A 26,680-nucleotide genomic window follows, 5' to 3' on the forward strand; every position below is an offset into this window, starting at 1 on the left:
CGTTAAAAAAAGAACAACAAAAGATCATAAGAGAAGAAAAAAAAGAAAACGGAGGGACGGATGCACAACGGAAAGCACTTGTTTCACCTGCCAGTTAATGATACGTGTGTCACTCTGGTTTTTATTCTTTTGAGTGATGATCAAGCAGGGCGTTAAATTACACCAAAAGTTAGAATATGGAGATAAGATGTATTGTTGGGGCCAGTGAGGAAGTGTCTTATCTGACTCATGCAGTGGCAGAAGTAGTCTGCAGTCTGCATCCGCACTGCTTCAAACTGTCAGCCATGTGACTGCCTATAGTAGTGGATCTTATCCACTACCAACAACTAAGTGAACCATAAAGTTTTTTCTGGATCTGTTTCCGTACGATGCGGCTCTGTTTCATGTAAGGGTCTCGGAACCTCATTTGGGGCCCTGCTCCGGGAGGTGGTTCTAACCCTGGGGGAAATTAATGTTGTCGGGCAGAAACCTGTTATCTGCATACTTTGTGATGCATCTGAATGCAGAGCGAAGCAACACATTTTCAGCGTGTAGATCTGCTACTTTGGATGTTTTTTTTATTTGAACCCTGAAAAGTTTAAGTTTTGGACATATGAGGTTTCCACCCGACAGAGACGATGTATTACTGACCTAAACTGAATTGGACTGGGACTTAACTGCACTTTTTTTGAAACAGCACCTTTTATTAGACTGCACAGGTAACCTTTCTTTAAAGGATTACACCATGGCAATTTATTATGTACTGTGCTAGTAACTCAGATACCTTTTTACGTTTGTCTATGTTGTGTAAGATGGTTTGTTGTTTCATGTTGCATTGCAAGTGAATGGGGGGCGGGGGGGAGGGTCATATTATTTACATACATAGGGAGATTGACAAATAAAGGGGAAATTCAAACATGACTTTATTTGGGGGGTTGCAGTCTGAACGGTTTGACATGGAAGGTCCTGGCTGTTTTGTCTGCTACAGACCCCGCCCCTCCCAAGGCGCTGTTTGCTGTCAACGCCACACATTCGTCGGTGACTCTGCTGTGGACCGAGGACGGCGTGGTGGACTATTACCAGGTCCTGTGTAAGGCCGCCGCTCCCAGCACGGAAGCCAAGGTATAAAGAAACATAGTCAGAATTTAATCATTGTATATATTTTGTTTGTGATTGTGAGCTTAAAGATGACATCATATCAACAATATGAAACTTTTGTTTTCACTAAATGTTAAAGCCTCACTATGTAACTTTTTTGAATTCATAAAATTTTGTCCAATATTATATCTATATCTATATGGTAGACAGAGTATATAATACAATATACCTTATCAAATTGGGACAATCATGTCATGATTCAATGTATCCCCTGAGCAAGCAGGCTATTAGCTCAATGATAAACATTTCAGCACTTAAAGTGTTAAATAATAACTATACTAGATCTATTGGAACATCGCTTCTTAGTATGTTTGTCCCCTTTTTTTCCATTTTCTGAAGAAAAAAAAAGAAAAGGAAAAAAACTATTATAGCAGTTATAGTTAATCTAATGTAAATCTCACTAGATCAGCAGGCTTTAGGACTAAACGCTGAGTAGCTGACTCAGTGCAGTGGTTTCATGTTTTATAGAGGGTGATATCTGCAGTCAAATATATGGTTATTTTGTGCATGGGTGGTACACCGTGGAATGCTGAGTGGAAGGGTCCATTTTCACACTGTTCACTTTGCACAGTGAGAAAAGCAGACTACATTTGTATCTTCAGTGTATGATTTATGTATGTATTTCATTGGAGTGCGCTCCACATCATCTGTAGTTTCCATGAGAAGAGAGAACAGTAGAGTAGATGGAGTAGGCGCCCATGAATATCCTACAATTTCTATCCACATATTGATTTGTGGTGATTTGCAATAACTGAATAATAACATCTAAAACTGCTGTTTGACCTACAGTAACAAACTCATGATAACTAGTTATAGTCATAACCAGTAAGACGCCTGAGGGCTGAGAAGCTCCGCCTGGGTGACAGCAGACTGCTGGGCGAGCGCTGGCGCTTTGGCATGGGGGGGGGGGTCAGATCAACATATGGAATGAATTCTGTACTGGCGATATATGGAGCATGTCTTGAGTGTACAGGGTTTGATGAGGTCAGATCAAGATATTGAATGTCAGGACAGGTCAGCTCCATATATGGAGATCTAAGGGTGGCAGCGGGGGAAGTGTCTTGAGTGTACAGGCATTGATGAGGTAGGACCGGGCCTGCCGGGCGCGGCTGCACTAATAACTTTGGGGCGGGCCCGTCTAGAGTTTGAATGGACAGGTATCAGTCAAAAGGGAGACATCGAAGAGGAAGGATGGATGGGGAAGGTCAGCGCTTTGAGGTCAGATGTAGAGTTGCTGGCCAATATTGATGACATCAGGGATCTCCATATTTGGGCATTCCCATATATGGGCTTAATATTGATGAGATCAGGGATCTCCATCCCTGATGATGTCACGTGATGTCACAAGGCATGACCATATGGTCATGCCCATATATGGTCATGCCTGGGGTGACGGACTGACTAACGTGAAATGCTTGTTTTCATAGTAAATGAAAACGACCTGCGGTCGCAATAACATCACACTGGTGTGAAGCGAGGGGCACCACATTGGTTACAGTAACCTAGAGTTGTATACTGTTTCTTTCCCTTTTCCATCCTGTCTCCTTTCTTTCTTCTATGAATTCTCCGGTGCTGTTTCAATTTACTGTTTAAACTGTGAATGATCCATCCTGGCCTGTTTCTTGTATGAAACAAAATTTGTTACCAGATATATATATCGGCCACTAGTGCTCTAACCCATTCTGACCTGAGATCAGATTCATACGAGGTTTCCACTGGACACACACTGGTCTGATTAACCCACTCTGACCTGAGATCAGATTCTAAAATTGTCAGTCGTTCTTCGATTTTTTTCAAAAATAGCAGACCTACAAGCTCGTAGCGTGCCACTCGGTGGCGCGCTATGAGCTTGTAGATCTGCTATTTTTCAATAGCTAAAGCATAACATGATGCTGACACCAAAATGGGTTCCCATTCAGAATGGGCTAAACAAACATTAAAAATCCCATAGACTTGGCTGCCGTAATCTTCAAAAGCCATGTAGTGGAGGAGCCTAGCGCCCCTCAATACACCAGTACAAACCAGGTTTTCAACGAGTCCCACTTTTGATGCTTTTGTGTGACGCCGGTAAAAACATGTACTATATATAGGCTACATGTACTGTACTGTACTGTATGTATCATGAGCATATACTGTAGCATCAGAGGCTGCTAGTAGATGGTCTGGTGGCACGCAGACTCTTGTTCGGTGGGCGATGGGGGTTGTCATCTTCAGAATAATGACCTCAGTGTGTGACCAAGGGAGGTGTGGGCATCAAGGAGCCACTCCTCCAGGGGCCACCAGATCTGTGACACTCATCCGCTCATCACACCATCACCGCTGGCATGTGTCTTGTCTGTCGCCACGCACGTCCAAAGCCATTTATAGCCACGGCAGTGACACTTTAACTCAAAACACATGAAGACGCGGGAGGGCAGACAACAGCTTCGAGGAGCATGTTGCGCTGCGCGTCGTGGTCATGACTCATGACCTCGCAGGCTGACGTGTGATGGTTTCTGCTTTTGCGTGTGTGCGTGTGTGTGTGTGTGTGTGTGTTCCCTCTTACAGGCGCGGGAGCCTCAGACCACCAGCTCCCACCTGCTGACGGTGTCCGGTCTGAAGCCCTCCTCCGCCTACAACTGCACCGTCACCAGCTACAGCTACAGCAGCCCCAGCAGAGCTGCACACATCACCATCACCACAGTGGGTAGGTGCACGCACGCACGCACGCACGCACGCACGCACGCACGCACGCACGCACGCACGCACGCATCGCCGTGAGGTACACACTGTCTACTCTAAACCAATGTTTCCCAAACAGTGGGTCGGGGTCCATGTTTGGGGGCGCGAGTAAATATCAGCTTGTTTTTATTCACCTTTTTCTTTACTTTTTTCATTTCAAGAGATTTTCATGAATAAATGAAACAAATCAAATCAAAGAAATGACAAAATCAAAATAATTTGAAAATCGACAATCTCCGTCGGCTCAAGTCGCGACCTTGTATAGATCGGCTATTTTTCGCTAGTTTGTGTCACGGGGAGTCATTAGATTTCTCTTTTGGGTTTTGAGCTAAAACGGTTGAGAGCCGAACTATACGGGCTCAGGAGGTAGAGCAGCTGCTTGGGAAACGGAAGGTTGCCGGTTCCATCCCTGAGCTCCCCCTGAGTTGGTGTTAGAAAGTGTCACTGTGACAGTGGCGCTGAACGGCGACACCGATCGGCCTCAGATCGGTGAACCGAGATTCTCCAGCGGTTGCTCCTTGCGCGCCCGCCCCTCTAGACCATTCTGACCTGAGATCAGATTCATACGAGGTTTCCGCCGGACACACACTGGTCTGATGAACCCATTCTGACCTGAGATCAGATTCTAGAAATGTCAGTCGCTCTTCGATTTTTCAAAAATAGCAGACCTACAAGCTCGTATCGCGCCACTCGGTGGCGCGATATGAGCTTGTAGATCTGCTATTTTTCAATAGCTAAAGCATAACATGATGCCGACACCAAAATGGGTGCCCGGTCAGAATGGGCTAGACCAGATCTTTTTTACATCATCATAGCCACACAATGCACACTGTGGCTATGATACTGTGGCAGTGTAGCCACACTACACTGTCTGTAGAGGCAGCTAGCGTACATGGGGAAAGGGGAAACTGCCTACTTTCTCAGATACAATAGCGTTATAATTACGTGTGTGTGTGTGCGTGTGTGTGTGTGTGTGTGTGTGTGTGTGTGTGTGTGTGTGTGTGTGTGTGTGTGTGTGTGTGTGTGTGTGTGTGGAAACGCAGCCAAAGAGATGAACCCCAGCGTGGCAGCCATCTCAGCGCTGGCCATCCTCAGCATCCTCCTCATCAGCCTGCTGGTTCTCTTCCTGCTGGTTCTACGCAAGAAGCACATGCAGATGGCCAGGTGACAGTCCCTCTAACTATGACCACATGCAGATGGCCAGGTGACAGTCCCTCTAACTATGACCACATGCAGATGGCCAGGTGACAGTCCCTCTAACTATGACCACATGCAGATGGCCAGGTGACAGTCCCTCTTAACTATGACCAAATGTGTTTGTCGACTACCCTTTTTCACTGACGACACTAAAGCTATAGTGAATTAAACTAAGATATTGACAATTTCGTCAACAAATGTTAGGTAGGTACTAGTTGAGAAGAGATCCAGTAGAACTCTAATATATTGTACATGGACAACTGGCGGCCCGGGGGCCACATGCGGCCACCACCATCACTTAATGCGGCCCGCACGTTAATATCAGAATATTGATATTATTTATTTCAGCTGTTTCAATTCCAAACATGCAAACATGACCCGCTTGTTACTTCAGTCTATATATGTAGCTTAAAGGGACACTTCACCCTTTTTACAAAAAAATATATGTTAATGACGTTTAGAAGCTTTAGATCACTTTCCTGGGGGTATTTATGTGTGTAATATGTGGTTTTAGATATTTTAGATTGTAGCAGTGAGCCTGTTGTCTCTGATGTCATGGACACTGGTCTCACTACCTTCCTGGACTACAATTCCCATAATTCTTTGGTGCACTGCTCCTCCTTGTGGATAGGGGGAGAGCTGTCTTACTGAGACAACATGTAGTCCAGGAAGGAAGTGAGCCCAGTGTCCATGACATCAGAGACAACAGGCTCACTGCTACAATCTAAAATATCTAAAACCACATATTACACACATAAAGACCCCCAGGAAAGTGTTCTAAAGCTTCTAAACGCCATTAACATATATTTTTTTGCAAAAAGGGTGAAGTGTCCCTTTAATGACTAGTATTAAAATGTCATTGTCTTTTTTATATCCAATGAATTTGTATTTAGTTCATGAAGTTAACATAACTATAACTAAATGCTTTTGAAATTAAATAAAAAGGTTACTTTTCAGGATTCCAATTCAAAAATAGCAAAAAATAATTCAGGTTTTCAGTTCAAATATAGCACAAATTGCTGATCTACAAGCTCAAAATTCAACGCTACGCGTCCCGCGGCCCTCTAGCCTGGGTTCCAGCCTGATTTGCTGCGTTCCGCGGATCTGAAAATGTCCCTGCGCTACTCAGTCTCCTATTCTCCACAGATATGCGGGACATATGAAGGTCGAAATGGAACCGTGGCTTCTGATTGGTCTGTAGTGCGGGTTGAGGAAAAACACCAGTTTGACATTGTATCAATGCGCACTGCGCAGCTACTGCAACGTCCCCTTATCATTCACTAAACTCACCCCACACAGCTACTGCTGTTGTCCTGCAACGTCCTCTTATCATTCACTAAACTCACCCCACACAGCTACTGCTGTTGTCCTGCGACGTCCCCTTATCATTCACTAAACTCACCCCACACAGCTACTGCTGTTGTCCTGTGACGTCCCCTTATCATTCACTAAACTCACCCCACACAGCTACTGCTGTTGTCCTGCGACGTCCCCTTATCATTCACTAAACTCACCCCACACAGCTACTGCTGTTGTCCAGCAACGTCCCCTTATCATTCACTAAACTCACCCCACACAGCTACTGCTGTTGTCCTGCGACGTCCCCTTATCATTCACTAAACTCACCCCACACAGCTACTGCTGTTGTCCTGTGACGTCCCCTTATCATTCACTAAACTCACCCTACACAGCTACTGCTGTTGTCCTGCGACGTCCCCTTATCATTCACTAAACTCACCCCACACAGCTACTGCTGTTGTCCTGCGACGTCCCCTTATCATTCACTAAACTCACCCCACACAGCTACTGCTGTTGTCCTGCAACGTCCCCTTATTATTCACTAAACTCACCCCACAGACACAGCCGTAATTTTTTGTACTACTGAATCTGACAGTGTACTACTGAATCTGACAGTGTACTACTGAATCGTTTAGTTTTTACCGTAGGATTTTACTCTCAAGTCTCTTCAACAGTGAGAAGCATGGATAGAGTGGCGCTGGCTGATGACGTTTCAGCAACCACGTGGCTACGTAACAGTTGACGTTATGAAATGCGAGTCAAGCAGCCTCTGTCCAGACCATAGACTGTAAAGAATATGGACAAAGCGTTCCCCGGGTCTAACATGGACGTAAAATGAAGCCTGTTATTCCTGCACTGTAAGTCGCCATCTTTCTAGATCCGTTTTGGCCCAGCTGGCCATTGGCTGGCTCCGTTTTGGCCCAGCTGGCCATTGGCTGGCCCAGACAACGAGGCGGGACTTCCCCCCTTCTTCTCCGTTGGTTTTTTATTTTGACTCGAGTGGGAGGGGAATCCCGATCATAGACTGTAACGGTAGCCACGCCCCTCAGGACATACGCGACTTTATGGTCATTCTTTTAATTAATGGGACCATAATTTTCCAAAAAGAATATTATGACATGAGAAATGAGACTTTAAACTAGTGACTGGAAGCAGAAAGTATTCATGACCATGTTTATTAAGGTAATACAATCTAGGTGAAGTTGGGCCCAAATACATGGACTTCTATGGGGCTATGGGTTTTTCTGGGTCCAATGACAGCGCCACAACAGGCCATTATATGAACTACGATTTCCTTAGTGGCTTCACAAAATATCTGTCTGACTGCCGCCCTGGTCCAGACTGAGTAGCACAGTGACATTTTCTGATCCGCGGAACGCAGCGAATCAGGCTGGAACCCAGGCCAGCGGCCCTCATGAGCAGACCTGGAGCAGACCTGTCTCTGATCCAGGCGACAAGGCCTGTGTCTCCCGCTCCCCGTCTGAAAGGAACTTTAACCCATTTAGACCTGATTCCCATCCTCAATGGGTTAAACAGAAAATGCATTTTCAGGTCGGGAAACAAATGTTGTCCAATGAGAATAGAGAACTTGGAAGTGATGACACAAAGACATGGAAACTGGAACACTATCAAAATGAAGCTGATGAATGGGCACTCTCTCCTGATTGGCTGACATTTTGTCACCTGGCTGAAAATGTATTTCAGTATGTTTGTGAAAGAGCCGCCCCCCTTTCAGAACCACGAGGGACCCGGGAAATAATGCCCATGCATTTTCCCCATAGACATTTCAAAAAGTATTTATTTAAAGATCTGTAATCCAACTCGGATCGTGACAAATCATGACAACAAACGCTATTTTTTGGGCCGAACAAATAATTAGAAAAAGGGCAGGGTACGACACTTTTTTTTTTTTAGTTTTTCTTCTTTGTATCTCTATAGCAATTACTGTAAGAATGAATATAGAGGGTATGCGCATGACATCCTGGTGTGTTGCAGAAAAACAAACACACACACACACACACACACACACACACACACACACACACACACACACACACACACACTGATATCTACGAGATTTAATCAGGAACCACTTATGTTAAGCAATTGCATACAGTATATCGTCTCTGTCGGGTGGAAACCTCATGTCTCCAAAACTGTTACTTTTCAGGATTCTGAAAGCTTGAAGCGTGTCGTTTCGCGGTGCGTTTCGAGCTTGCAGATCTGCTACTTTGATGCTTCTGTGTGACACTGTAGTATGTCAGTATGTCACTGTCAGTATACTTTAATTTACAAAGAAAGAAAAAAACACACACACGCAAAACCTTAGTGAATATAGGGATAAGAGGTTTCTGTCCGACAGCAATGTAGGTTTTAACGGCTGGCTGGAGACAGTATTTATAGAAGCACAGAGACAGAGAGAGAGAGAGAGAGCTCTCCGATGCCATTAGGATGTATATCACGACTGAATGTCCTCTCACAAGCTCATTTATTATTTATCTTTCTAGACCCAATTGAGCCTTATTGTTGCTGTCAGGCAGAAACCTTCTATCTCCATATTTCAACGTTTTCTTTCTTTTAATACACTAAACAAATGTTTTTGAGAAGGGAAAAAAAAGGTGAAAGTGTGGCTTGGGGTTTGATAAATATCAAACCAATGAAAAGTATTACCATATTGGATTCATTTGGACCACATCCTTTTTTTGCCCTCAATTTTAGACATACAGTACAAGGTTTCTACCCGTACATGTTATGACGTTATGTTATAGCAGTAGTATGGAGCAGAACATGCGAGCTCCCAGCTTCATAGAAATGTATTTTGATCCACATGGGGAGGTTGCATCACCTCAGCAGCCGAGAATGCAATATGTATACACAAATTCACTTTAACCACTCCAAACACTATTTTTATACTTTTGGCTACATTAAAAAATAGACGATTTAGCTTTGATTTATATTTTCTTTGAAAACTCTTGGACATTTTTGAAATCGTGGGGGTCCCTGGCTCAAAATCTTGGTGGTCAAACAAAACAGAATAGAACATGTTTGAGAACCAGCTGAACCACTGAATATTAATTCCAAAGAAAGAAGGCAACAATGAAATCCCTGATGTGTACAGTATCTGTGTCACAACATCGACATGTTCTTTACTATATGAGTGTATGTTCTACATTATATATCCTTCTACATTATACATCTTCTGCAAAAGCTTTCCCCAGAATACGGATGGTTTAAGTGGTTAAAGAAATACTTCACCCATTTCAAACCTCGGGCCTTATCTTGCGCCCAAGTCACACTACCCACTATTTGGGGATTTAGCAGTGCACAAGGGGTTGTTCCCGTGGCAGATGTGATGTCACTGGTGTGCAGGTTTCTGGCCTGTCCCACAGCCCAGCCCACCTCCGAGACCCAGAGCAAATTCACTGCCTCTCTGATATGGCGCCATCTTATAATGAGCAATTAGTGAAGACCAATTATATGAAGATACGGTTGAAAATTGGTGAATGTTCCTTTAAGTTTTCTGTTAGATTCTGCACATTAATTTTCAAAGTGGAGAAAGCTGCCCGTAGCTAAAAGAAAAAATAAGAAAAAGTGCTGAAGCCACACAAGTTGGGAAAAAAAATAAAAAAAATAAAAGAAATGTTGAGTTTGCTACTTTCACCACTCATGCTTCCCCTCTCACTTCCTTTATTTAATTGTCATCATATAACTTTGGTAAACGGCTCTGGGCTCTGCATGTGTGAACTACAGTAGAACACATAAGGGCCAACTGCCAGTGGTGAACACTGAACAGTAGCCAAGTCCATTTGATTACTTTGATCAGTTTGACTGGAGTTTAGTACTGAGGTGCTATAGCAGTAGCACCACAACCGTAATAAAGAACAGCTGAAGCTGAAACACCCGTTTGTTTTTAGAGTGTACTGTTGCCTTTTCATGCTGCTCTTCAATCAAGTGGTGTAGAACTGTAAATATCCTTTGCTAATTGTGGCAATTAGTACTGTGCGAAACACAGTCACTACTCACTACTCAGTGTGAGTACATTACCTACATGAAGAATATCTCATGATGATTGTGATTCTGTTTGCTATTTTCAGGGAATGCGGCGCCGAGACCTTTGTCAATTTTGCTACCTTCGAGCGAGACGGCAAACTCCCTTACAACTGGTAGGACTTCTCTCCTATTTCTTTTTAGTTCTCAGCTCAAATAAAATGCAAATAGAATCCCCCAAAATGGGATGAAATCAGATTGCATCATGTGACGTAAGTGCTCATGTACCTCCATAGTTTTAAGGATGTTCCTTCTAAAAACTGTTGTGACTTTGGAGGCTGTGTTGGCCTCCTGTGTAAAGTTATCGTGCTCAGTGGGAACTGACACTTTGCACATGCAGACCTTCCTCAGTTTTTTGTTTCTCAAAGCCTGCCCCTCGAGACCCTGCAAAGTGGAACATTTAATTCGGGGGAGAATTAGCGGGGCATGGCAGATCTGATCTGAAACAACGCAACACGTTGTGAGCTTGTACATCTGCTATTTTTGGCTATTGTTCCCCCAGAAAATGGATGCTGGGTCAAGTGTTTTGAGTGGTTAAGACGGTTTCTACAAAACGCCCATTTTGCTCTAAGCAAGCTGTTAAAATTTACATGACAAGCAGCAGCACAACGTTTTTATATAAAAATAAAAACACGCTGACAACGTTGTCTTATAGCCTTGTTGGCTTAGGATTGAAGAGAGAGTTCTATCCCCTTGCTCTGTCTTGGGTTTCCTGCTAATCTGCTTTTAAAGAATATAATAAAATGCTTAGCAGACCGTTTTAAATATGACAGCCACACAGCCCTCTAAAATGGGGGCCCTCACTCTTGCAGTCCATGCAGCTTCATTGTGAGATGGTAAACCTGCACTAATGCCCTCACGAGGACACAGAGGATGGTTAATATAACAGCTGAAAGACGGTCAGTTAAGGCAGAACTTGGCTTCCATCTTTTGGAATTCTATTGGATCGTACCATGCCCTTCATCACTAAACGTCGATCATATACCCATCAACACGTACATCAGCATTGGTGCAGTTCATCTTTACTTGTGCAAAGCTTGTGTCTTCAATGTGTGTGTGTGGTAGACACATACCTCTGACCGTACTCAGAGAAACTGGACCCAAGCAGTCGACTGCAGTTGGTGGAGAGGGATGAATGAGGTTCATATAGCAAGGCTGGACGACATCATGTCATCTTATTTAAATCAATATCATGGTTATTTCAGACGTATGCCTTGATTACCATGAATTAATGATTCTAAAACGGTCAGTCCCAATACTTGATTCTGATTGGCTGGTTGCCATGGTAAATCTCACGATAATCCACAACTTCAATCACTTTAAATAATTCCCAGCTGCGTTACATTGATCCAGCAGCTCTGTATCTGAACTGGGGAAGGGGAGCACTTGATTGCCTTACAAACACTGGCCGTGTGGGCATCTAAGCACCGTCCGCACTCATATGACTGTGTGTGGCTCCCGGCGGCATCGTAAAAACATCAAATGCCTCCTATTCCCCCGTCTAAAACAAGGAAGTGTTGCTTGCTCTGGTGGGCGCAAAGCGGCGCAAAGTGTAGCTACTTTTGTGAATTAGGAATAGTTTTGAGGTTAATATTGCTTGTTATTGTTTGTAACCGTTTTAGAAAAGCAATAAGCCACTCGAGGTCCCAGCTTACCGGGTATTTTATAATGGCGTCTCACTACACCTCTCAGCCATTATAAAATACCCGGTAACCTGACACCTCTTGTGGCTTATTGCTTTATTCTAGCGCGGCATGAAGCCATGCGTTTTGAGCTTGCAGATCTGCTTCTTTTGATATTTCTGTGTGACGCTGTAGTATGATCAAGAAGGGCGTTCATTTATGAAAAAACACCAAATAATATACGGAGATAAGAGGTTTATGCCCGACAGCAACGATTATGCAAAGAATAATGTCAATTATCTCAAATAATCTGCGATCAGGTGGTGATGTAATCCAGTGGTTCCCAAACTTTGTCATGTCAAGGACCCCCAAAATTATTCTCATTAGCCTGCGGACCCCCCATTTGAAGATATATGCCAAGGATTACCCATAAGAGAAGGTTTTTGCGGCTCTAGCGGTGATTTTCAACCATTTTCATTTCATGGGCCCCCGGTTTGACCTGAATTAGGCTACGGGCCCCCATTTAATGGCATTTCTATCTCTGGGACCCCAATGTATTGTAAAATCTAAGTTAATTTAACTCTGACAGTGGTTCCTAACTATCATTTGGAACCCCCTAGAACTCCCTCAAGGACCCTTAGGGGTCCCCGGACCCGACTTTGGGAACCACTGATGTAATCAATGTATTCAGCAGCATTAACTGCAGCATGCAACATTAACCCTGTGTTCACCGCTAATTACTGTGTACCTTGCAGTGGTGGACAGGCAACAAGTACATTTACCTGAGTACTTTACACTTGATATTTAGAATATCTCTACTTTGCTTATTTGTATTTTTTGTACACTTTTGGACTTTCACTCCACTACGTTTCTAGGCATGGGGTAAAAGTACATTACGAATCAACCACTATTTCACTGCTTTTAGAACATTTCTGTAAAATAATGTAATACTTTTTTAATGTCCACATTTCCACATTTACCAGCAATTCAATCATGATAAAAAGAAAAAAGAAAATGTACTTCGGAATTTGTACTTTTGAATACTTAAGTATTTAAGTACTGACTACTCCAGCACTTTGACCCGCCTACAAATTTGACAGAGCAACTTTCACATGCAGTTGAGTCATATTTGACCACGTCTACTTTGACTCACGTACTGGAGTTCAGTACTTCAGTGTCCACCACTGTAACCTTTCAACCGCTCTGTGCCACGTTACTAATGGAGCGCCATGTTTTTGTCCCAACCTGTCACCCACTGGTGTTCTGTTCTGCTATGTTTTTGTTTTAATTTGAACCCCTCCCCCCTTCAGGCGAAGAAGCCTGTTTGCCTTCCTTACCCTCCTGCCATCCTGCCTTTGGACTGACTATCTTTTGGCTTTTTATATTAATCCTTGGTAAGTAAGCTCTGTTTGCCCAAACGCATCACAAGCATCACCCACTGCATCTCAGGGAGCATGTCTTCGTCAGCGAATAGATGTATTTTCTCTTTTTTTTTCTTTTACCAGACAGGGTTCCAGTCATATACTGTGCGGTGTCAGGGAACGAATGTGGGAAAGAAATCACAGAATTTGATTTGAACTGAACAGCAAAACTCTAGACCATTGGTTCTCAAACTTTTTTCAGAGTTACAGAACTGTATAGTAAAGGTTCATTTGTATCAAGGAATCCTGAGGGTCCCTGGTAAAACCACTTTGGCAAAAACATTATATGTTTTGGTTGTTAGTGCATTTTCACAGACTATACGGTATGTTTTTCCCCCTCCGCCAATTCAAGAGGAACCTTTGATTTCAGACTTTGTGGACAAGATTTTAGAACAACCCTAAGCTAGGAATGTCTCAGAGATTTTGTATAAGCACAAAAATAGTTTATTTATTTTCTTTTCTTCTATATATTCTAAATTCAAAATAACCAAAAATAAATAATAAGGAAAAGTTTGGTTCACGGGACCCTACATAGTTAGAAATTGACCAAATAATTTATTAGCATGTGGAACCCTGTCTTGTAAAGACTATGTTTATGGTTGGACTGACTTTGTGATATTGTTGTACTACTAACATAGCCAAATTCCAATACTTCCAATACTTCCACACTCGCTCACTCTACTTGCGTCCTCCACTGGCGAGTTAGTCTCGCCTCCGATGCGAGTCCGGAGGAATCGAGCAGGTTGAATTAACGGCCAAATTCCAATACTCACATTCCTACCTCGCTCGCTCCTCCTGAATGTCATGTTGTACATTAGACGCTGCTTTTCTCTCATGGCATTATTATAATATTATAATAATAATAAACATATTATGTTTGACATGCACTCCTCCACACCGATGCACAACACACAGCATGATTGTATATTTAAAGAACAACCCATTATTTAACTTGTTGCTTCAGTAGCCTTGATCACTGCTATTCAGATATAAATGTACTTTATCTCTGTTTAATCAGAGGAGACACTTTCAAACCATTATGTTTATAGTTTAAGTATGAGCAGATCACAGTTTTGTTTGCTCTAAAACATCCCTTTGAAGTCCGGGATAGGGCATGGCTTTTACTGTATAGACCTCATCTCGCAATCTGTCGTAGTTTCCATCCCATAGCCCGAGGAAACGGTCCACCCAATAACAACACAGATAGGCAGTCAACACTTTCGTTGACTGCCTAGTCCCTAGCGGACGATAATAGGCTGGAGTGAACACTGCTTGTACACTCGCTGTTTGGCGCTGCAAGCGGCTTGGAGAGCCCACTTGCTCTGCGCGTCCTCTAAAAGCAGTTTACCATTTTGGGACGCGAACAGTTTTGAGTGTGTACTTGTAGTGAGCAAGTGAGCAGAGATTTGGGTATTGGAATTTGTCTTCTGTAGTGTAGTGTCCAATGCTGGCTTTGCTCTCTGTATGCCATCTGCACGCACCATCTGTAATTCTAATTCCTGTTTCTATAGGAGAGGGGTAACCGGAAGAGTGGGCACCTGTATACCTGCATACCATACATTTATTATTATTATGAATAATCTATTTTTACGGGATGAAAAATAGCCAATTTAACATTGAGGTGCCCACAATGTTTGGGTGCCCACTCTTCCAATACACGCCGTGAGTGTGCCTGTAGCCTAGATCCTACTGTAGTGCATGTCTCTGGTTGTAGGAGCAGGTTTGACTCTGGAATCAAATGCAAGAAGCATGGAGTGTGGCGGGACTAGTGAGTGAGAGTGAATAGAAGCATGGAGTGTGGCGGGACTAGTGAGTGAGAGTGAATAGAAGCATGGAGTGTGGCGGGACTAGTGAGTGAGAGTGAATAGAAGCATGGAGTGTGGCGGGACTAGTGAGTGAGAGTGAATAGAAGCATCGAGTGTGGCGGGACTAGTGAGTGAGAGTGAATAGAAGCATGGAGTGTGACGGGACTAGTGAGTGAGAGTGAATAGAAGCATCGAGTGTGGCGGGACTAGTGAGTGAGAGTGAATAGAAGCATCGAGTGTGGCGGGACTAGTGAGTGAGAGTGAATAGAAGCATCGAGTGTGACGGGACTAGTGAGTGAGAGTGAATAGAAGCATGGAGTGTGACGGGACTAGTGAGTGAGAGTGAATAGAAGCATGGAGTGTGACGGGACTAGTGAGTGAGAGTGAATAGAAGCATGAAGTGTTGCGGGACTAGTGAGTGAGAGTGATTAGAAGCATGGAGTGTGGCGGGACTAGTGAGTGAGAGTGAATAGACCAGTGTTCTTCATGTTAACTAACGTGCAGTGTGGTTAACCACACTGTGGAGCAATTCACCCATTTTCAACCTATCTTCACGAAATTGGTCCTCACTAGTGCTCATCATTCTCGTCTACATCATTCTGTGTCTCAGAGGAGGGCTGTGGACAGTTCAGAAACCTGCCTAAACTAGTAATGACAGGTTTGGTCATTTCAAACAAGATTTAATCTGTTTTTATCTTGTGTTTTATTCGTACAAGAACAATTACTTCTATTATAGCAAGCTATGTTTCCACAAATAGAAAGCTATCTTTCCACAAATGGAAAGCCTTTCTATTTAGGATTTCCCATTGATGATGCCACTGGTATAGGCAGGTTTCTGAATAGGCAAAAGCCCCTCCTCTAAGACACAAACTGAGTAGACAGAAATCAAATGGTTCCATCTAATCATGAGGACAAATTAGACGAAGATAGGCTTAAAATGGGTGAAGTGCTCCTTTAAGCCCTATACAGTATGCACACCACGACTAGCAAAAATAGCCGATCTACACGCTCACAATGGGTTGCGATGTGACACATTGTGAGCTTTGGAGATCGGTCGGCAGGATGCAAGTGGTTTAAGAATATGTTGTGCATGCACGCGTCATACACATGCTTTCCATTTCTGCATTTTGTAGGAGCAAGACAGCTTTGAAGAAACGGAAGCTAACAAGGTAACAACACAACTAGAGGCTAATTCATACCATGACCGGCGACCCAATGTAACCCATGTTCAGTTATTTTCGCAAGGCATGGAAGTATATAGATTGGCCATAACCTTGATAACATTGATTATTTTATTAAAATATCAAGAATTTTCTATACTGCGATTATGTGGATTAACTGTTTGCAGCCCTACTTCACTGTGGTATTATTGCATTCATGTAACTGTAAGCCTAGTCCTCCAGTACAGAGCATTTTACTTTGTGCACTACTGCCCCCTGCTGTCCACTCTTGAAGCGCCCTACTTTGTGTTACAGTCCTGTCCAGCTGGACGACTTTGACGCCTACCTGAAAGACATGTGCAAAGACTCTGCCTACAAGTTCTCCCTGCAGTTCGAGGTAGGTCTATCTGCCTGAAAGACATGAGCAAAGACTCTGCCTACAAGTTCTCCCTGCAGTTCGAGGTAGGTCTATCTACCTGAAAGACATGAGCAAAGACTCTGCCTATAAATTCTCCCTGCAGTTCGAGGTACAATTTACAATTTACAATTTAGGCATTTAGCAGACGCTCTTAATCCAGAGCGACTTACAATAAGCAAGAACAAAAGCATGGGAATACATCACAAAAAAGCATTTATCATAAAACATGCGTAAGCTAAGAAAGTAACAGTGGAATATCTATATTATGAGACTATACATATAAACTATATATATATACTACTATGCTATACATATGTACTATGGCGTGCTATGACTATATACAATGCAATTATAGTGCCGTCTACATATCATGCTATAAGTCTGTATCAGATGCTATCTAAGTCTACAGAAATGCTATCTAGGGGGGTAGGGTAAGTGCTATGGGCCATGATGGAGTCTAAAAAGGTGGCTACGGCGGAAGATTGGGAGTGATGCTGCAGTTCTGACTGCAATGGGAAGTGCATTCCACAGTTTTGGAGCCAGAAGGGAGAAGAGTTTGGGACGTGTGGAGCGTTGTCCCGGCGTTTTTAGTGAGGGTACTTCCAGCTTCCCTGCGTTGGCTGATCTGAGTGCGCGGGAGGGTTTGTAGGGTTCAATCATACTTGCAAGATATGGGGGAGCCATACCTTTGGTTGCCTTGAATGCCAGCATCAGAGTTTTGTATTCTGTGCGGGCAGAGACCGGGAGCCAGTGGAGGGAGCGGAGCAGGGGGGAGACATGTGAGAATTTTGGCTGGTTGAAGACCAAGCGAGCTGCGGCATTTTGGATCAGCTGGAGAGGCTTAAGTGCACATGCTGGTAGGCCAGTAAGGAGGGAGTTACAATAGTCGAGTTTTGACAAGACTGTTGTCTGGATTAGGAGCTGGGCTGATTCCTGGGTGAGGAACGGTCTAATTCGTCGTATATTATAGAGTGTGAACCTACAGGATCGAGTGACAGCTGTGATGTGAGCGAGAGCTGACTGTCCAGGACAACACCGAGGTTCCTGGCTGTTTGGACAGACGTTACCAGGGCGTTGTCTACGGAGATAGTTAGCTCCCGCATAGGGCAGGACTTAGCTGGGAAGAAGAGATAGGTAGAGGTAGGTCTATCTGCCTGAAAGACATGAGCAAAGACTTTGCCTACAAGTTCTCCCTGTAGTTCGAGGTAGGTCTATCTGCCTGAAAGACATAAGCAAAGACTCTGCCTACAAGTTCTCCCTGCAGTTCGAGGTAGGTCCCTCTAAAGGCCAAGGCATTCGCGACCACGACTTTATTCAAGTGAATTGAAAAGGCATGAATCTGGGGTGCTCGACAGTGGTGGAAAGTATACTAATTACATTTACATAAGTACTGTACTTAAGTAACATTTTGAGGCATTTCTACTTTACTTGAGTATTTTCAAATTGCAATACTTTTACTTCTACTCCACTACATCTCGGATCCATTTACTTGAAAACTTTAGTTACTATAGTTACTTTATAGATTTTCATTTTTATTACAAAACACACATTAACCATTTGAAAATAGCCAATCTACACGCTCATTGTGAGCTTGTAGATCTGCTATTTTCAAAAGATTTGTAGACATTTTACACATTCGAAAACTTGTGAAACGGGACACACTGCACAATGAGTACATTTTCTTTTGTAGGCCTACTTTTGATACCAATACTTTTGTACATTTACTCAGGTAAATGTTGAATTCAGGACTTTTACTTGTAACAGAGTATAGTATTGATACTTTTACTTAAGTATATACGTGATGCGAGTACTTTTTCCACCGCTGCATCTGACCACTTCATTCAAGTGAATTGAAAAGGCATGATTCTGGGATGCTCGCGTGCATGGCAAAGGGGTAAAGTTCCTCCACACCACCGCAGAGCTTAGAATCATCCATCCTTCATGGATTTGTGTTTTATTATTTATTATTATTTTGAGGGGCAGCTGGGGCGCTACACGCTAGCCCCTCCTATATCCAGCTTTTAGTGTCTGTCCACAAACTTTATCCTACGCAAACATTAAAGTCCCATTGACAATGAATGGAGAATTGTACGTCATAGTATCTGAGCAAATAGACATACATGGTAGTGTCTATTTGACGTCATGATGATGTACGATGATAAGAGCGCGCCCCTCACTTCACACGGGTGTGATTTTCTTTTTTAACAGTTGTTCTTCTTATTTTACAGGAGCTGAAGAGTGTGGGTCTGGACCTGTCGCATGATGCAGCAGACCTGCCAATCAACAGGCCCAAGAACCGCTACACCAACATCCTGCCATGTGAGTGCCCTGTACAGTTGGAATGGAGCTCATGCGGGGTTGGCGAAAGGGCCTTTCTGTGTGGAGTTTGTTCTCCCCCTTTTTTTTTTTTTTTAACTAACAGTTTTGGACATATGAGGTTTACACGGCACCCGACAGAGACGATATATTGATTATTGAACGAGAATATATCGTTGCTGTCGGACAGAAACCATGTATGTCCAAAACTGTTGCTTTTCAGAAGATGGGAAAAAACAGATTAAAGATTAAATATAACACACAGACACACATCTATGTAACCTTTCATGAATAAAATATAATATTGTCCAATCTGTATGGTAGAGTATGCTAATGCTAATACAATATAACTTATACAATTGGGGTGGATGTATTTTTCTCCTCAATTGAGACATTTAGATCATGTCAAAAGTGATGGCTCACTTCTGACATGAATGTTGACCTGAAGGTCAAGATAGAATTTATCCCCTGAGCAAGCAGGCAGGCTCTATTAGCTCAAGGATACACATGTAAGCACTTATACAGGGGTAGAAACGTGCAGCTTTAAGTTTAAAAAATGTTTAGAGATAGCAGATAGTTGATCACGAAGCTCATAACGCAATCATGAGCTTGATTTTGAATCAACAATTTTCATCAGCATGTCCAAAATAGGGGAATGCCAGGTAGATAGAGCACGGTTTATGAAACACAAATAATGGAAATGTGTTCTCTCCAGATGACTTCAGCCGTGTGCAGCTGATCTGCATGCATAATGACGAAGGCTCCGACTACATCAATGCCAATTACATACCAGTGAGTAGGCCTGTCACAACTATTACCTAATCGCAATTATCATATTTGATTAATAATATCATATTTGACCCACAGCCTGTGTTGTGCTCCTCCTCCTGTGCTGTGAAAAGATATTTAAGGCCTAAACGTCGTCTTCAACATCCACTGTATCATTGTAACAACAGGCCAGTTTATACTTATCAGGGTTGTTGTCAGACCACAGGCCGGTCTGATGTAGGAACTGTGGACGGAAATGAGTGCATTTGCATGCACGATCCAGCATAGTGTTGAAAGTACACAATGGCCCCTTTTCAAAGGAACTTTCATGGAACCGGTTGCAAACCGGCCCGTGTTTCCACCAGTTTTAAGCGGAACCATTGTAATTGGGGGCAAAGCAAAGTAAGCAAAGTTCTTTGTTTACCCAGGGAAGTGGACTAAGCTCGAGATGCTTGTTTACAGCCACACCCTGCTCATAGAACATTTCATGGTAGGGGTTCAATGCTTTGCTCAAGGGCACTTCAGCGGTGGTAATTTTAACGTGCCGGTTAGGGGATTCGAACTGGTGACCTTCCGGTATCAAGACCGCTCCGCAAACCGTTCGGGCTTCATCGCTAATGGTTAGAGAGCCCGATTGGCGAGCAGAAGTCCCCAGTTGCCCCAGGTTCGATTCCAGGCCTGGCCAGCAATGTGTCGAACATCATAGTGTCCAGTTCACGGGGGAAATTCAATCATCAAAGGCAGTTACTGTTTGCCTTTTCTTTTTTTGTCGCTTGATTTTCCCATTGTTTATATCGTATCTGCATTTTCCAAACTGCAGCAGAGGCGTATCTACAATAAGGCGAGGACAATCCATTTCTGCCTGGCCAAAATCTATACAATGAGAAAAACGAGAGGACAAAAACAAGACCTGAGAACTATTAGTGGACAGCTGATTGGCCGTTGCAGTATAGCGCAACCCTCATTCACCCATTGGAATGTAAACGCATGCCTTTTTGTATCCTACTCGTCTGGCAGGTATATCTCTTTGAAAACCTTTAGTGCTACGATTGTGCGTGGGAAGACGCAATTAACATATCTTGCCTGCCCAAAATGTAATTCCTGGAAACGCCACTTTGGTTCCCAGTTCAGGGCAAGAAAAATGTATTTTTTAGGGTTAGGGTTCTGATCCAATTCATTTTCAGTGGAAACACTCTAGTTCAAAATGAGTCCGAGGAGAACCCCGGTGGAACAGTGTGCTCTCAGTAAAAATGTATGTGGTTCTTTAGTTCAAAATGAGTCCGAGGAGAACCCCGGTGGAACAGTGTGCTCTCAGTAAAAATGTGTGTGGTTCTTTAGTTCAAAATGAGCCAGAGGAGAACCCCGGTGGAAGAGTGTGCTCTCCGTAAAAATGTGTGTGGTTCTTTAGTTCAAAATGAGTCAGAGGAGAACCCCGGTGGAACAGTGTGCTCTCAGTAAAAATGTGTGTGGTTCTTTAGTTCAAAATGAGTCCGAGGAGAACCCCGGTGGAACAGTGTGCTCTCAGTAAAAATGTGTGTGGTTCTTTAGTTCAAAATGAGTCCGAGGAGAACCCCGGTGGAACAGTGTGCTCTCAGTAAAAATGTGTGTGGTTCTTTAGTTCAAAATGAGTCAGAGGAGAACCCCGGTGGAACAGTGTGCTCTCCGTAAAAATGTGTGTGGTTCTTCGCAGGGTTACAAGTCTCCTAGAGAGTACATCGCCACCCAGGGTCCTCTGCCTGAAACCCGCAACGACTTCTGGAAGATGGTCCTCCAGCAGAAGTGCCCTATCATCGTCATGCTCACACAATGCAACGAACGCCGAAGGGTGAGAGTCGCAGAACATGTCACTCAAATAGACCATCTTCACGTGGCGGCCATTTTGGTCTTATACTTCATACACAGGAGCAGAGCACTCAACGAGTAGGAATTGACAGTGGCCACTGTCAATAAAAAAATATATACAGTATAGCGTCCCTGTTGGGTGGAACCCTCATACAGTATGTCCAAAACTGTTACTTTTCAGGATTCAAATAAATAAATAGAAAAAGTAGCACTAGCAGATCTACAAGCTCAGAATGTGTTGCTTCACGCCCCGGTGTGAGCTTGCGGATCTGCTACTTTTGATGCTATTGTGTGACGCGCGCAACACACAGTGAGCTTATTTTCAAAACATTGTACAGGGAAAGGTATATGGAGCTGAAGAGGTTACTGTATATTTTAATCATATAATATATAATAATCAAAATCTACAAATCTTCAAGGACCCCCCCAAATTTACTCAAGTAAAGTACAAAAACCAAATTGTACTTAAGCCTAGAACACTATACATCCTTTTTGTCAAACCATCACTAAACTGGTATATTTTACCCAAATGTACATTTTCCATAAAAAATTAAATACCTCTCATCAAAATATATTGAAGTACAGCAATACATGGCAACTTGAGGTACCGGTACTCTTTAATATTTCATCATGACATTTAAAAAAAAAAAAAAAAAAAAAAACATGGGGGGGGGGGGGGGGGGGGGCTGTCATAGGGGGGCAAAATGGGAACCTGGATATTACCTGGATATTATTAAAATATTCCTAAATATTATAAATAATAATAATGGAGCTGGGAACGTCTTTGGTCCATCCATTCCTGGGAAAAAAAGCCCATTGTGGATGTATGGGATTTTTCTCTATCACTCTATCACTAAACACGAGTGAAATTCACCCGAACACCTGCCTGTAGAAAAAAAACAGGGATGTGGACAGGGACCTTCTATGACGTCACTGAGCACCATGAAGGTACTGAAAGACCCACCCACCTCAGATAATCAGCAACATTATGAAAATGACAAGAATATAATTATCTGGGTGAAAGATCACCCGTGTTTAGTGTTTTACTTTACCCACTGGGTTTGTGTGTGTGTGTGCTGTGTTTGTTTCAACAGGTGAAATGTGACCACTACTGGCCCTTCACGGACGACCCCGTCATGTACGGAGAGGTCAGTGTGGAGATGATGTCTGAGACAGAGTCACCAGAGTGGACCATCAGGAAGTTCAGACTGGGATATGTAAGTGCAATTTACAACGTAGGCATTTAGCAGACTCTCCAGAGCGATTCACAGTGAGCACGGTGAACACGAGTAATACATAGAAATACTAGGATCATAGTTGAACCAAGAACATCATCGGCCTAAACAGTACAATATAAAACATTTTAAAAATAGTACATTGAAACTATACAAACTTTAGGATGACAGGTCGACAAATGAACGTAGCATCTGTCTACATAACATGCTATGTACAGTAAATTACATTTTCACCTTTGCATAAGCCTGCAAGGTCGTCGAGGCTAGGACAATTTACAATGTAGGCATTTGGCATCTTAATCCAGAGAGATTTACAGTAAGCGCACCGGAGTCTGAAGGGGTGAGTCTTCAGAATCAGATTGCGCCAAAAGATTGGGAGTGACTGAGTCTGCAGTTCTAACTGCAATGGGGAGTTTGTTCCAAGGTTCTGACAGATTCCCTGTGTTAGCTGATCTGAGTGAGTGGGAGGGGTTGCACCACCCTGGACCATTAGGAAGTTGACTAAAACTATGACAAAGAATGTTCGTGACTACCTTTTTTTCACTGACGAAAACTAAATAAAAATGTACCGTATGATGAAATTGACAATTTCGCAACAAATATAACCTCTAGACTGGGTTGCAATAGTAATAGACTAATAGAATAGATAGAATGCAACAAATAATTAAGTGTTTATGGCCTTCATTTATCAATGGAGTGTAAATTCTGCCTCAAGTTCGTGCTTCGGTTTTGGAGTACGCTCACGTCGGGACGGCATTATGAAGTGATTGCAAACAGCTGAACCTTGCTTAATTTCGTTCCTAGTTGATAAATGTGACGGCTGAAATCAATCTGGCACGCCCTATGAAATCAAGCCTCACCCTCATTTTTGCGACATGAACAACTGCAATACGACCAAACAACGTATATGGAAACCGTATATTTGGTTGTATGCGGTATTAAATTCTTTATTAACCCATTCTGACCGGGCACCCATTTTGGTGTCGGCATCATGTTAAGCTTTATCTATTGAAAAATAGCAGATCTACAAGCTCATAGCGCGCCACCGAGTGGCGCGATACGAGCTTGTAGGTCTGCTATTTTTTGAAAAATCGAAGAACGACTGACATTTTTTAGAATCTGATCTCAGGTCAGAATGGGTTCATCAGACCAGTGTGTGTCCGGCGGAAACCTCGTATGAATCTGATCTCAGGTCAGAATGGGTTAATTTAATATACAACCAGATATATTAGTGAACGAAAACCTGAACCTGTGAAGCATGAATTAAATAACAAATAGCTCACGTCATTGGAATGAGTTTCGACGCGCACAGCCCGTGACAACCGCACGCTGCTGTTTTGCAAATAGCTGCATCTCCTCCTCCTGTCCTGTCTGTCTCTGTCACTGTGGTCCGTGACATGCGCGTTTAATGAATCAATGAATGCGCAGCCTAAACCTTATGTGGTACTGGTGGTGGTGGTGGGCTGGCTGGGTTACCTATAGATGCGGATGCGGTCCCCACTTGCGCTGGCTCGGCACATTTTGCATTCGAGCGACGCGTCAGGTTTATCCTTAAACGAGGACGAGACGAGGAGATTGCACATACCGTAACTCAAGAAAGACATGGGCCTGCTGTAGATTGCAGTAGCCTACACGTTGGGAGACTTCACTCTATAGCTGCAGCAGTCTCCCTCAAATGCCTCTCCATGTCATGAAACTATTCCAGCACAGGCAGCGCAAATCCTCGCATGTATAGGCCTATGCGCTCATGCAAAACACAGTTTAAATGGCTTAAGCATCTAACTTGTTTTTAATTGCGTGATTTTAATTGCTTGGAAATATCCTACCAATTTCATATGACATGCCATTTCTTGTAATGTATAATATTTATTAGTTTTATAGGCCTATATATTTTAGGAGTGAATACATTATGTTTAGATACCTGTGACAGCCTATCAGCTGGTCAGTCAATGCTGCTCCGCTTTTCTACGACGGAAAAACAGGTGAGGACAAAACATACGACAGCTCCCGACCTGACGTGATATTTGGCCGGGCGCACGCCAAAGTTCAAGTTCATGCTGGAATGCTAAATGCATTGATGAGGTTTGAGAACCACTGCCAGGCATTGTAAGTGGAATCATCATTCATTTCTTGTTACACTGTCGCCCCCTGCAGGCAGATGAGTCACAAGACGTGTTGCATCTGAACTACACGTCGTGGCCGGACCACGGCGTTCCCACCGTCAACGCCATCGAGAGCATCCTGCAGTTCGTCCACATCGTCCGACAGCAGGCCAACCGCACCCCCAAAGACCCCATCATAGTCCACTGCAGGTCAGGAGCAACATGTGCACACACACACACACACACACACACAAACACGCACGTGAGTGCGAGCACACAGTGCCACGCACGCATGCACGCACGCACGCACGCATGCACGCGAGCACACACACACACACACACACACACACACGGACAGACGCGCACACACACACACCAGCAAGGGTAAATACCGTACTGTACTTTGTGTTTCATTGGGGTTTGGTGAAATCTTGCAAAAATATGCGCATGTACAAGTACATATCGTTGCTGTTGGGCAGAAACCTCTCCATACGTTATTCTAACTTTTTGTGTTTTTAATTTGATTCTTGATTTCTTAAATTAGCGCCCCATTTGATCATACCACGCCGTTACACAAAACGCACCAAAAGTAGTAGATCTGCAAGCTTGAAACGTTATCTTGAAGCTAACTTTGATTGTTTATTCATTTGAATCCTGACACGTTATAGTTTTGGACATATGAGGTTTCCACCCGACAGAGACGATATAATGTATTGTACATGTTCATTAGTACTGTGGTTCCCAAACCTTTTCATGTCAAGGAAGCACTGAGAAAACTGTTGCGCCTTTCTTCGTCCTTTTTTTTTCAAACTTGACTACGGTAGCGGTGGTCTCAAAAACATAAGGGAAACTTTGACAGGAAAAGACTCGCTCACCGTATAGAAAAATAAGTAAAACTCCTTAGACTGAGACTTAGAATTCTTTTAGCCCGCGGACCCCCATTAGAAAAGATACGCCAGGGACCCCCTTAAGAGAAGATTTTCACGGCTCTGGCAGTGATTTTCAACTATTTTCATTTCAAGGACCCCCCAGTTTGATATGCAACAGGCTACGGACTCCCATTTAATGGCATTTCTATCTCTAACTACAAATGGAACCAAATGGACACTAACAGGTCCATTTGGTACACTATTTTATTAAGCCCTATTTTATACTTTGTCATGCCACATTGCCGCGGAGCAAAAATAGCCCATCTAATAAGCTGTGAGCTTTTTGATCTGCCATTTTCACAACTGTATTAACCAATGTCTGATTTATTGATTTGGATTAGACACAAAAACAGGCGTCTCAGTGAGAGTGTTTTTGTCTCTAAATCCAAATCAATTCCCAGTATTGAAGGACGATCGACTTGCGGTCCTTCAATACTGGGAAGGCATCCAGAGACTTGGCAGCTGTAGTAGTCTCGTGTAGCCAGACAACTATTCCACAATCTCCGAATGCTATAGAGTCTGGAACTACTACATTCTGACCTGAGATCAGATTCATACGAGGTTTCCACTGGACACACACTGGTCTGATTAAACCCATTCTGACCTGAGATCAGATTAAAAAAAAATCAGTCGTTCTTCGATTTTTAAAAAATAGCAGACC

At 43.2% G+C, this 26,680-nt stretch overlaps 1 protein-coding gene across 3 annotated transcripts in view; it reads left to right on the forward strand.

The window, feature by feature from the left end:
• ptpro (protein tyrosine phosphatase receptor type O) overlaps positions 1 to 26,680 on the forward strand; it is an 80,593-nt gene that overhangs the window by 51,349 nt on the left and 2,564 nt on the right. For 2 of the 3 annotated variants that reach the window (XM_083794521.1, XM_083794523.1), the window contains 12 exons: positions 968 to 1,101; positions 3,685 to 3,823; positions 4,902 to 5,022; positions 10,449 to 10,517; positions 13,334 to 13,417; positions 16,383 to 16,418; positions 16,725 to 16,806; positions 19,056 to 19,146; positions 19,859 to 19,935; positions 21,602 to 21,736; positions 22,848 to 22,970; positions 25,143 to 25,300. In XM_083794521.1, the coding sequence (XP_083650647.1) occupies positions 968 to 1,101; positions 3,685 to 3,823; positions 4,902 to 5,022; positions 10,449 to 10,517; positions 13,334 to 13,417; positions 16,383 to 16,418; positions 16,725 to 16,806; positions 19,056 to 19,146; positions 19,859 to 19,935; positions 21,602 to 21,736; positions 22,848 to 22,970; positions 25,143 to 25,300 (1,249 nt within the window). The remainder of the gene's footprint in view (positions 1 to 967; positions 1,102 to 3,684; positions 3,824 to 4,901; positions 5,023 to 10,448; positions 10,518 to 13,333; positions 13,418 to 16,382; positions 16,419 to 16,724; positions 16,807 to 19,055; positions 19,147 to 19,858; positions 19,936 to 21,601; positions 21,737 to 22,847; positions 22,971 to 25,142; positions 25,301 to 26,680) is intronic. The other variant, XM_083794522.1, reaches the window with a different exon arrangement.

The sequence above is a fragment of the Protomyctophum parallelum genome (genome assembly GCF_964188405.1).
Source record: "Protomyctophum parallelum genome assembly, chromosome: 22".
Taxonomy (NCBI): domain Eukaryota; kingdom Metazoa; phylum Chordata; class Actinopteri; order Myctophiformes; family Myctophidae; genus Protomyctophum; species Protomyctophum parallelum.